At 39.6% G+C, this 12935-nt stretch overlaps 1 protein-coding gene across 1 annotated transcript in view; it reads right to left on the minus strand.

The window, feature by feature from the left end:
- Positions 1-5789, minus strand: part of Ero1a (endoplasmic reticulum oxidoreductase 1 alpha) — a 47939-nt gene extending 42150 nt beyond the window's left edge. Inside the window, exon 1 of the mRNA XM_047540167.1 lies at positions 5280-5789. Within this exon, the coding sequence (XP_047396123.1) occupies positions 5280-5393 (114 nt within the window). The 5' untranslated portion in view covers positions 5394-5789. The remainder of the gene's footprint in view (positions 1-5279) is intronic.
- Positions 5790-12935: the final 7146 nt, after the last annotated feature.

The raw sequence follows: 12935 nt of genomic DNA on the forward strand, positions 1-12935 counted from the left end.
AGATGAATAAATTCTGGAGACTTAATGTACAGTATGGTGACTACTACTGTATAAGGTCATGTAATGTATCATATACTTGATATTTTTAAGTATCTCACCATGCAGGTATACAAAAAAGGTAACTATGTGAAGTAATAGATATGTAAGTCAGTTTTATTATAGTAATCATCTCCCAAAATATATGTATATCAAAATATCATGTTGTTTTCCTTGAATATATGCAATTTTGTCCATTATGGCTCAATACAGAGGAGGGAGACATAAATAAATAAATGTATATGCTCAAAGTGTGCTTTATTTGGTACAGAGCTTCAGGTATATTTGATTTTATTTTGTTCTGGGACCATAAAAAATGAAATTTTTAAAATAAATCTTTTGTGCATATTTAAGATATGCAACATGGGATATTACAAATACAGATATAGATATGTAGTAAAACATTTACTAATGGGGCAAATTAACATATCCCTCATGTCAGTTTTCCCCCCACCCCAAACCCCATAGCAAGAGGAACTATTATCTACTTATTTAGTAAAAATCCTGAATATGATACACTATTATTATCTATGGTCCTCATATTTAGATTTCTAAATACCCACCCACAAATGGATAAAGAAAATGTCACACACACACACACACACACACACACACACGATATTGACCATAATCTGGATGGACCTAGAAGATACTATGCTAAGTGAAATATGCAAGACACAGAAAAAATATTGCATGATCTTATTCATATACAGACTTTATGGAGGTAAAAAAGGGAGCATGGGTGTTCAAATATAGAGACTGAAACTGTGGTTACTTATGGTGAGGGGAGAAGGAAATGAGAAGATGTAGATCAAAGGATAAAAAACAGCACAAGTGTAGGAGGAAGAACATGCAGAGGATTCACTTATTGACAGTATACTAGGGCAACCCTGTCAATGGGAGCATGGAGATGCCAAAGTTCTATCCCAGGTAGAAGGACAGGGAATGGTAAGAGCTACCAGCTCAATAGGGTTGGGGGTGTACTCAGCAGCTGAGTCCTTGCCTAGCTTATAGGAGGTCCTGGGTTTGGTCCCTAGCACCACAAAAAAATAGGGGGGAAACAAAGAGTTACTACCATTTTAAAGTCTGATGTCTCTCTAAAACTTAATTTGTTATATATAACCATTATGAAAATATTTGTTTTACACACTTTTATTCAGAAAAGCCTGGAATGTAGCAGGCACTCAGAGTCAATGAACACCTCTCCAGTAAAACCTGTTTCAAAGATCAGGTTTTAATTCTGGGCTTATTTCCACCCACCATTCAAGGTATTACCAAGTGTCTCTCCCATGGCTCTGTCACTCAGGCTGACAATTATATCCACTTTAAAAATTGACCTAACAAGACACCTGACAGGTTAAATATACTAAAATACCTGTTTGCAGAATATATATACAATGTGCTCCAAACTAAAAATAATCCACTTTTGGAGAAGTCCCTTCAGAATATCTGAGCTACTCTCCTCTCATTGGCCTGATGAAGATCTACCACACTTCAGTGGCTCTGAGTGTTATTAGTTCTTGCCATATTAAGATTGGAAAAACATGTGAGTACATAGGAGTTTACAGTCACTTAAATGGAAAAGATGTCCATACTGCATCCATACTGCTTCTGAGGTTATTTCTTTAAAATATATCCTAGGATTCCATTAATTGGGACTGAAGTTCTGTCATTTCATTCTTTCTAATGGTAAATAATGGGACAGTAATTGGCAAAAATAATAAACTGCAAAAGGACTTCATTTGCCTTAAGCACATACAAATATTACAAATACTATTTTGGTTTAAAGAAAGGTTTGGTCCTGGTTATAAGGTTGTTTATACAAACTATACACATATTAAACTTCATAGGCTTATAAATTCAAATAAAATAAGAGCCAATTTTCTGTAAATTTGTTAAAACAGAATGGTTTAAAACAAAAAAAAAAAGAAAGAAAGAAAAGAAAAGCAAGGGTTAGTATACAAGGAAGATTTACAAGTCCCAAGCAATTAATCATTAGTTGTTTGAACAACTGACACTGAAATGCTATTACCAAAAGAATTTACAACATATAGTAAAAATGGGTTTAGTAGGATTTGATATCAACTAACAGGCATATATAATAACTGACCAAGTTCAAACAAAAATACATTTGTAGCCATCAACCCATTCTGAAAGAATTATTCCAGAAAAACATGCAAATGCCTTGCTTATCAGAAAAAAAATTTTAAACAACACTTCTACTAGCATAGTGCTTATATCTTGTACTATAATTTCCCTAATATATGCTGAGCACCAATCATAAACCAGATTAAGTATTCTGGAAGTCAAAATCCTGTTTTAATTCTTTTTTTTTTTTTTTTTTTTTTTGAGATGGGAGGTACCAGAGATTGAACCTAGGGGCATTTAACCACTGAGTCACATCCCTAGCCCTTTTTATTTTTCGTTTTGAGACAGGGTTTCCCTAAACTGCTTAGGAGCTTGCTAAGATGTGGAGGCTGGCTTTGAACTTGGGATTCTCCTGCCTCAGCTTCCCCTGTCACTGGAATTATAGGTATGTGCCACCATGCCCAGCTTTTAATTCATTTTTTGATCTCTCAAAACTTTTTGACAGTAGGCCTTAACAAATACTTATTTAAATTAATCTAATCATTTGTAGAACTCTATACACTTTTTTTCAATGACTTCCTAAAGTAGAACAATTATATGCTGCTCTGGCTCAAATCAGAGCTGATATATTATAAACTGAACCCCAACTCTAAGACAAGCACCCGTGCTACTATAAGATGGTGATGTGGTAACCCAAAGCAGAAGTGGCAAGGACAGATAACAGGAAGGGACAGAAACATAAGACTAATAACAACAGAATTCACAAGTCTTTGCAGCTCATTGGATACTGTAAATCAAACCAGAGAATATTTTAAGTTGTATTTCCAAACATTAGGTGAAATTTTAGTTTTTAATATATTTTCTAGCAAGATTTACTAACTTGTTCTTTTAAGTGCCTAGGATCTGTACGTCCTACCAGCTCCCAATGAATATCACTCACCAAACTACAAGCTCTTCAGGGGAGTGAGCATACCCTAGTTATTTCTGTATCCCAAACTCTCCAATCATGTACACAGCAGTTATAAATGTTTGTTGAATAAATGATTTGCACGGCTCATCTCTTCTTGTCTTTTCTCCATTTTTTGTTGTTGTTGTTGTTGTTGCTGTTCTCTCTCATTCTGTTTTTTTTATGCATGTCTGTCTCTATTCTCTGCTTGTCTATTCATCTCTGGCCATACCACTTCTCCTCTCACCCTCATTCCTTCCATTTTTGGTCACAATAGAACTAAAGTACACTTTTAATTATTCATTTATTTATTTATTTATTTTTGGTGCTGGGAATTGAACCCATGGCCTTGTGCTTGCAAGGCAAGCACTTTACCGAATGAGCTATCTCCCCAGCCCCTGTTTTATTTTTTAAATGAGAATTGATGATCTCTGTTCTTAAGTACACCATTTTAAATTTCTCTTAAAATTGTTTTTTGCTATGCTACCTTGTTTACTATTCCGTTTTGGGTTTTTTTGTTGTTGTCTATTTTGGTTTTTGTTTCGTTTTGTTGTTTTGTTTGAACAGGGTCTCTCTAAATTGCCCAGGCTGACCTTGAACTTACAATCCTCCTGTCCCAGCTCCCAAGTAGTTCGTATTACAGGCATGGGCCACCACACCCAGCTAGTTGACTATTTGTTAAAGTTAACTCTGAAAAACAACCAATCTTGCCTAAAAGGGGAAAAAAAAAAAAAAAAAGAAAAAGAAACCATATTTTTATGTTGGGAAGTACATCAGAGGATATTATGAAAGAGGGAAAAAAAACCTTACTCATTAATCAGGAAAAAAGTGTAAAATAATTAAAACTTCCCCAATTTTAAGCAGATCTCTAAAAAGGTTACTGGGGAGAAAGTGAAAGTCAAAGAGTTAAATAAAACTGCTTTTCATTATCCAAACCTCCAGAATGTCATTGAAAATGTTACACCAGACATCTTTAAGCACTGAATACATTAAAGATTTATTTTTACCTTCCTTATTTTTTGAATGTTTAAAATTTGTGTATGTTATATTTGCATTCAGAAGGAGATGGACTTTTTCCTTTTAAGTACTTGATTGTGTGCTGTTTGCAATCATAGCAGGTTATAATGTCCTAGTTGTAATGCAGCAATTTTCTTTCAAGTTCCATTACAGGTTCCCAGATAACACTCATCTCTACTCCCAAATCGCTCAGCAAAATGAGATCCAAGAATTTAAAGCAGTGAAAGGGATGACACCTCTTGCTCCCATAAAGTGCTTCTTTCATCCATGATATAGCAACATACCCCTACACCCATAAATGTTACTTCTGATCACAAATAATAAAATCCACTTGAATAATTTGGATGCCTCAATTTTGTATAAAACGTAATTTTTATTTGATAGAAGTCCTCCAAAAGGTGACTTTAAGGAAAATGACTTTGAACTATCAAATACTGAGATACAGGAAAACTAAGTTTTTTTGAAAATATTTTGCTCCCAGAACTCCACATCTCTTACTCACTGAAGGAAATAATCATAATAAGCTTGTAATCGGACTCCTTGGCCATCCTTCCATTCAGACCACCTTTGAAAGTGTCACGATAAGAGATCATTACATTCAGGAAAAAGAAAGCACAGGGCGAGAGGCCATAGGGCAACCAAGAGCCCCAAAGACACCAGGCAGCTAGGCTTGGACACAGAAACAGTCGCACAAAGCCATTCTTCCGCCTGACAACAAGAATGAGAGTATCCCCCGCCTACAAAAGCCCGTCCTAGCCAGAAAGGTTGGCGGAGACATCCAGCACAGGTACGGGGTACACAAGTTCCAGGTAAAGTTAGAAGTTAGGAAAACCCAGGTTCTGTGAAAATAGGGAATACTGAGCGTGGGTGCTGTCAGCACACCCGGGAACGGAAGGCCAAAAGAGATGCATAAACCAACTTGGTAAAAACAGAGCATGCACCCACACCCCTCTCCTGCAGCTAAGCTCCTGAGGGCGCGCCGAGGTCCAGGCAGCGGTGGAGGACCTGTCCTCGCCCACCCAGACCAGCTACCGAGGACTCAGACCCCGGTGACGAAGCACAGGGGGCTCGTTCCAGGAAGAAGGAGGTGCAGTGACGCACCCCATCCTGTCACCTGCCGGGATCTCCACACCCAGCGCGCAGCCGGGGCACGGAGTGCCAGGACCCGCAGCACCCACACGCACACCCTCACCTGGCAGAAGCACCTCTGCGCCGCCGTCTCCGGGGGCTGCTGCCCGCCGTGGCCCGAGCACAGCAGCCACACAGCACCCAGAAGGCCGATCAGGAAGACGCAGCCGCGGCCCATAGCCGCTCTGGCCGTTCGTCGCCCCGCGCCTCCGAGTCCCCAGCACTAGGCGCAGGCCGCGCGCCCAAAGATGAAGCCCGCGCGGGCCGGCCCCCGGCGGCGCCCCACCTCCCGGCCGCCTCCCAGGCCCGCCCTCGGCTCTCCCGCCTCTCAGCAGCCGCCACCTCTCCGCAGAGCCTGCGGACGTGCGGCGGCGCCCGCGCTGGCCGCCCGGGGCCTGGGGCCGGCTTCCTTCCCGCCGCGTGAGGCTGACGCACGAACCCGCTTCCAGGCTCGACCCCGCCGCGCCCGCCCCCAGGCCCCGAGTCCCCCACACCCCGGGCCTGGAGACTCGGCCCAGCCCGAAGCCCCCAGACCCCGCGCCGGTGTCCGGGTCCTGCCCACCCTCTGAGGAAGCCAAAGCCCGAGGGGCCTGTGTTATCCTGCGGGGCCACCGCCCCCGCCCCGCCCCGCCCCAAGCGGTTCACTGCCGGCCAATCCTTCCGTATCTCAATGCAAGGAAATCGACCGTACGAATTACGTGTCCGTAGTGCCGCTGTCAGAGTCTTAAAGCTGAAAGGCATATTAGAGTTCATTTAGACCAGGGTTGCATATTATAATTCGGATTTTCTGGTAGCTACATCAAAAGAACAAGAAGAAACAGGTGAAACTGTTTTCAATGTTTTGTTTAGTGTCCAGTATGTGCAAAATATGTCAAAATGCAATCAGCATTAACTTTATTCATAAATATTTCACTTTTGTTTTTAAATCCAGTGTGTATCCTATACGAACTGGGCACATTTCATAGCCAGATGTGGCTACTGTGAACTGGATTGTCAAACCCACCTTCTCATTTAACATAGAGCAAAACTAGCCTAGAGAGGTGAGATGATGTGAACAAGAATTGACAGCTGGGCAGCGACAGATCCAAGTCCTCTGATTCCTAGTGCCTTCAGTCATGGGATCAGTCTATGAATTTTTGTTGTTATTGTTGTTTTTAAGAAGAACTGATACTTTACAACATCTTGTACATTAAAAGTTGGGATATTTTGGACATGGGGTGTAGCTCAGTGGTAGAGTTCATCTCACATGGTCAGGTTCAAGTTCTGATGTCCGGCTCCTCCATGCACTGAGGGGTTGGGCAGGATTTTAAAAATTGAGAAAAGAAGCTAAACAGACATCTTTCCAAAGAGTACATACAAATAGCTAACAGGTATATGAAAAGGTAACCTCATCACTAACCATCAAGGAAATGCAAATTTAAAACACACCTGTTAAAATAGCTATTATCTGAAAGACAATAGCCTGGTGCAGTGGAACAGGCCTGTAATACCAGCTGTTTAGGAGCCTGAAATACCAGGTAGTTGGGAGGCAGAAGGAGCATAAGTTCAAGATCAGATGGGCAAATTAGGGAGACTTTGTCTCCAAATAAATTAAAAAGGGCTGGGATGTAGCTCAGTGGTTCAACACTTGCCTAGTATGTAGGAGACCCTGGATTCCATCCCCATTGAGAGGGGCGGGCACCAATGATGACCAACTTGGAAAATAGTATGGAGATTCCTCAAGAAATTCAACACAAAATTACCATATGATCTTTTGAATCTATACCACACATCATATATACGCACATGAATTTAAATCAGTAAATCTGCACCCTCATGTTTATTTCAGCATCACTATGTAATCTTATGACATTACTCCTTCAGCACGGATTATGTCTCAAACATACCTGAGAGTTCCAGAGATACTAACAAGGAGCCTTTTGCCATGTTTTGGAGTGAATGACTTTCTTATGACCAAAGTATTAATCAAAGATTAGGCCATCAAAAATAAGACACACACTAAGAAAAGAGGAACCTAAATTAATAAAGCTTCAGAAGGAAGCATGAATCAGCTTAAGATTTCACCCTGCTGCAACAGTCTGTAACCTGGGGAAGTTTAAAACTTTCAGTATCCCCATGATAATTCTATCCCATAAAACTCAAAATCTTGCTCAGAACAGATTTCTAACAAACTTAAAATCAGAAATAATATCTATGCAAGACATACATTTTTAATTTATCATCTTGATAGTTATAATTGTTTTCTTTCAGATTTGTAAGAGATTTTAGACATGTCTAATAGTTTTATGCATGTGGTTTGAAAATCACTGAAGTCTCTCTGAGAGTCCTCTAAGTCAGTCTTTTGTGTGAGTGTACTTCTTCAAATAGTCTTACTTGGGCAGTGCTCATCTATGTTGGCCCATGAAATAACTGGTTAGTCATTCAATAACTATTTCAAGAGCACTCACAGGGTACATAGTTCAACCTTTGATTTCTGAAAGCCTAGCCTTGCATCTATTATGACTTTACTAAACAAATTTTTTAGAGATGAACATGATTACAACCTTGTTATTCTAATACTAGTGATTATAATAACACACAACTTAAACTTAATGTACACAGCATTTCTTGATGGAATTCTGATTACTGTGCAAATGACAGCGATTATTTATTTATTTTTAATGACGAAAGCAGGAAATGGCTTGAGCCCAGTTTCTCAAAATGGGACATGGAGATTTCTGTGGGAAGTTTCTGAGTACTTAAACTTTTTCCAACATTCAAATAGACAGGAAAGGAAATAAAGTAAAACAGAAAAAAAATTATCAAAGAAAAATGGCTAAGTAAAAATTTAAGAGTTTGGCCCTATTTGATTAAAGCCACTTATCTAATTAATCTTTACTAAGTATAAATGTGCATGTTACATTTCTGTATGCCTCTCTTAAGGTGCTTAGAATCCACTGAGATGGGAAGGCAGGCCACCCAAGCTCTGTTTTTGCCTTTATCTCGAGTTCCTGAAAGAGGAGCTATGTATAGCCACTGATGCCACTCCTTAATTTCCATTTCATGCCGTAATCCACTGGTTTCTGGCTCCACCCTCCTGAAACTCCTTTTTATGTGAAATTCTTAGTGCCAAAATCAGTGATCATTTTTCATGGAACCTCTGCCGTGTTTTGATAATGCCAATTCTTCTCTCCTTCAATTCCATTTCCTAATTACCAACGCTCTCTATACTTTTCCAATATTACTTAATTATGTTCTCTATGAGCTTTTCCCCAACCCACTTCTAGGATGTGAATATTCCCCATGATTCCATCTTTTGTTCAGTGTTCATCTAAGCCTACCCCAGGAGGAAGTCACCCAGTCTCCTGATTCTAAATACCTCCTCTATACCCATCACTCCCAAATCTGTATCTCTAGTTCAGATCTCCCCCTTGAACTTCAAGATCCAACTGTCTAATTGGACACATCTTCTGATTTTCTCAGAAACATTTGGTTATACCATCTATATCTAGGCATCTATAAAGCAGGAAGCTATTTTCAATTTCTGCTGCTCTCTCACTTCCCATGATCTGTTGATACATCAAGTCCTGTCTGCCTGTTCTCTACATATATCTTCATTGACTCCTTTTGCTCCATCTTTATGACCAAGGACTTTATTGTCCCTCACCTGATTTAGTTCTTCATTCCATTAACTAATCACCCAGCTTCCAGGCTTGTACTCCTCAAAAAACATGCTACTCACTAGGCTGATTTCTCAAAAATTTACATTTTTGAGACCACATTATACCTCTTTTAAAATTTTCCAATGCTCCTAGTTGTCTGAAAAATTAAGCTCAAGACTCTTGTAATGTCAGTCAGGGTCCCCCATGATCTTTCCCATCTACTCCAGCTTCATTTTCAATAGCGCTCTGTCTTAAAATCATCCAACTGCTAACATTCCCCTGTACGTGCCTGTTGTTCCCAGCCTTGACATCTTTCTTACCTGAAATGAGCTTCCACTCCTGTAATGTTTACCCTGCCCCAAGCTATAGGCCTCACTTTGGGTGACTTTAACTACCTTAAAATTTTGCTCAGGCCCTGTTACCTCCATGAAGTCTTCCCTAACCCCTCGTCTCAGACTGAATTAGTTCCTCCTCTTTGGTCATTTGTATAATGTACTTACCATATGGAATAAAATATGTGTTTATGTATAGGTTTTCCTCTATTCAACAGGTAGGTAGAGAACTTGTCTTAGTATTTTCAGTTCCTCAGCACCTAGTAGTATATATGTGTTTCAGAAGACAACTTGTGAGTGAATTAATGAGTGTACAAATAAATTAGTTAATTAACAAACCTGAAAAGATAATAACAACCTAATATGTCACAGGGCAATGTGTTGTTTAAACAAACATAGTCAAACAAATACTATAAGCTTAGAAGCCAAGCAATAATTTTGGACAGTAATTTTGGGTGAGGGATAGGACACAAAAGAATTCAAATTGACAAGACAAAAATACACAAAAGGTGCTGCAAGAAAACCAAAGACAAAGCAGAGGTCAACTATCAGTTGATTCACTAGAAAAAAAATTAAAGTTTCTAAATTCATTTAGAAAATATTTCAAGGTCAGTATTATCTAGTTCAGAGTGGCTACAAACTCTAGAGACTCTAAATTCAGAACGATTCCAAAGAAAGGAGAGAGTTCTGAACTGGAAAAAAAGTGGATTATCTGAACGCTTCCCCACCAGGTGCTCCATGTTAAAACCTCTCCCTCACCTCCTCTGATAGTGCTCAGCTCCTGGACTGCAGCCCATATCCCCACTTGCTTTCTACTCACCCCATTCTGCCCAATCCCCTTCTCTCCCATTTTGAAAGGGGATTGTAAAATTCTTCCCAGAATAAACAGTGGCATCAAAAATAACAAGACAGGTACCACCCCCCCGCCCCCCCACCACACACTCATTAAAAATTTCACTGTCTTTATAGCGCCTCACCTACTCTTAGGATCAGAAAACCAAGGCTCATGAGGAAAGCCTCCAACATGAAGTAGACCAAAACACATAGGAAAAAGGAACCGAGGAAAAAGAAGAGTGAAGAAAGAAAAGCAAAGTGATAATTAATATCCTCAAAGACATGAAATGAATTCTACAAAGGGGAACAACCAGAGAACAAGAGTGGGCTCTTGTAAACTAATTAAAACAAAAGGCTTCAACAGAAACATTGAGGAAGTCTCCAGAGAGCGAAATGAATAGACAAAGAGGTAGATGAGAAAAGATGACAAATTAGAGGATTAATCCAAGGAGAACAGACTAACTGAGAGTATCACTAGACAAAACAAGAAAACAGAGAAAAGGAAATAACCTTAGAAGTAATTCAAGAGACTAACCAAAGCTAGACTCGGTGGTGCACACCTATGCACCAGTGCTTTGGGAGCCTGAGGCAGGAAGATCAAGCAACTTAGTGAGACCCTATCTCAAAATAAACAATAAAAAGGGCTGGGGATATAGCTTAACAGTAAAGGGACCCTGGGTAGCACCAACCCCCCAAAAATAGCCAAAAATTCAAGGATGACTTTTTAGATTGATAGGGACCGTGAATGCTTACTTCAGTGGGTAGAAAATGGTCCTAATAGAGACAAAACTTTCAGAAAAACCAGAAACCTGGTCTGCTGCCAAGAACTAAGACTCAGAAGGGTGCTTTAGAAGCACTTGAAGCTACAAGACAATGAATCAAGGCCTTCAAAATTCTGAGAGAATTCTACAGTCAGGCATTCAAGTGTTAGAGTAGATTTAAGATATATTTAAATATGCAGGGTCTCAAATGTATAGCTTTGAATCCTTTTTCAGAAAATTACTGAAAGTATATGATCCAACTAACCAAAGGAGTGAACCGAAAAAAAACTGAAGTATCAGGAAAGAGAAGATAGCACTTAGGAGAGGAGTTAGAGAAGTTTAAGAGAATTTAGAACAAGAAGATTGAGACTCCAGAAGCATCGTCCATAGGTGAAAAGTAGAATTGGGGAATTCAAGATATGACTGACTTTCTGAAAAGCACTATTCAGAGGAGGTTTACAATTGTGCAGAAAAGTTGGGGAAAATAAAAGATTAAATAAAACAAAACTAAGCCCATTTGTTAAAACAAGGTAACTTTTTATTCCAGAAAGTAAAAAAAAGAAAAAGTTTTATAAGGGAAATATAACTAAAGCCTTTTACTTGATATATATAGCCCCATAGTGAAATTATAGATAGAAGTAAGAAAAGTGAGAGTCTAGAGTGATATGAAGGTGGTAAATCTTTACCTTCTTAACTGGAAAGCCAAAAGATAAAATCTGGGGCTGGGGAGGATGTAGCTCAGTTGGTAGAGTGCTTGCCTCACATGCACAAAGCCCTGGGTTCAATACCCAGTACCACCAAAAAAAAAAAAAAAAAAAAAAAGATAAATTCTGGTCAAGCTTACTTACAATCCAAGTGATTTGGGAGGCTGAGGTGGGAGGATAGTAAGTTAGAGGCCAACCTCAGCAATTTAGTGAGACCCTATCTCAAAATAAAAATTGAAAAAAGTTTGGGGTGCAGCTCAATGGTAAAGTACCCCTGGGTCCAATCCCTAGTGACACTAAAAAAAAAAAAAAAAAAAATCCTAAGATTGGTATATCAAGAAATAGCAGACAGGCTGGGCACAGTGATACACCTTCATAATCTCAGCAGCTCAGGAGGTTGAGGCAGAAGTATCACAATTTCAAGACCAGTCTGGGAAACTTAGTGAGACCTGGTCTCTAGGAAAACTAAGGACTGGGGATGTAGCTCAATGGTAGAGCACTTGCCTAATATGCATAAGGCCCTAAGTTTGAGCTCCCATACAGCAGAAAAAAGGAAGCAGTATATGCTTCTTATTTAGAAATATAGGGTAAATATAGAATATTCATGTTTTTTAAATGGAGAAATGGGACTCAGGGTTACAGTAGGGAAGGGTAATAGGTTCCTTGTTTTCAATCCAATCTTTGTAGTATATTTAAAAATCATAACACATATTATAATTCTTATTTTGGTTAAAAGAGTATTTTCCAGAAGCCTAGAGACTCAAATGTCTAGTCCTACCTCAGACATCTTTCTGCTTAGCCTTAGACCTATCTAATGAACTACATTCTGGTAGGTGTTTGGAGTACATATTTGGGATGAAAATTTTCTAAAAACTCAAGAGTCTGCTGGCTGTGGTGGTTCATGTCTGTAGTCCCAGTTACTTTCATCTACTAGGTAGACTGAGGTGGAAGATCACTTGAGCCCATGTGTTTAAGACCAACTTGGGCAACATACTGAGACCCCTGTCTCAAAATAAACAAACAAACAAGGTTATTGTTGTCACTTGCTTTCATGGTAATGTTTCCTAATTTCTCTCTAGAAAAAAATATGAGTTCCTAGTGTGTTAGTTACCTATCCCTATGTAACAAACTGCTTCAAAAGTTAGTGACTTAAAACAACAAACATTTGTCATCTCACATTTTTTATGGACCAGTGATTTAGGAGCTGCTGTACCGGGTTGTGTGACTCAGTCTCATGCTGTTGCAATCACAACTAGGGCTGCAGTCATCTGAAGTCATCCTAGGGGTGAGTGATCCACTACCAAGACAGCTCACTCACACACCTGCTGACAGGAGGCTGTCCTTGCCAGGCAGGCCTTTCTGTAGCTCTGCTGATGCATCCTTATGGCATAGAGCTGGCTCCCAAGAGGAAGTGCTCAGAGGGAGAAAGAGGAAGGCATAATACTTTC

Source organism: Sciurus carolinensis, chromosome 2, assembly GCF_902686445.1.
Source record: "Sciurus carolinensis chromosome 2, mSciCar1.2, whole genome shotgun sequence".
Lineage (NCBI taxonomy): Eukaryota > Metazoa > Chordata > Mammalia > Rodentia > Sciuridae > Sciurus > Sciurus carolinensis.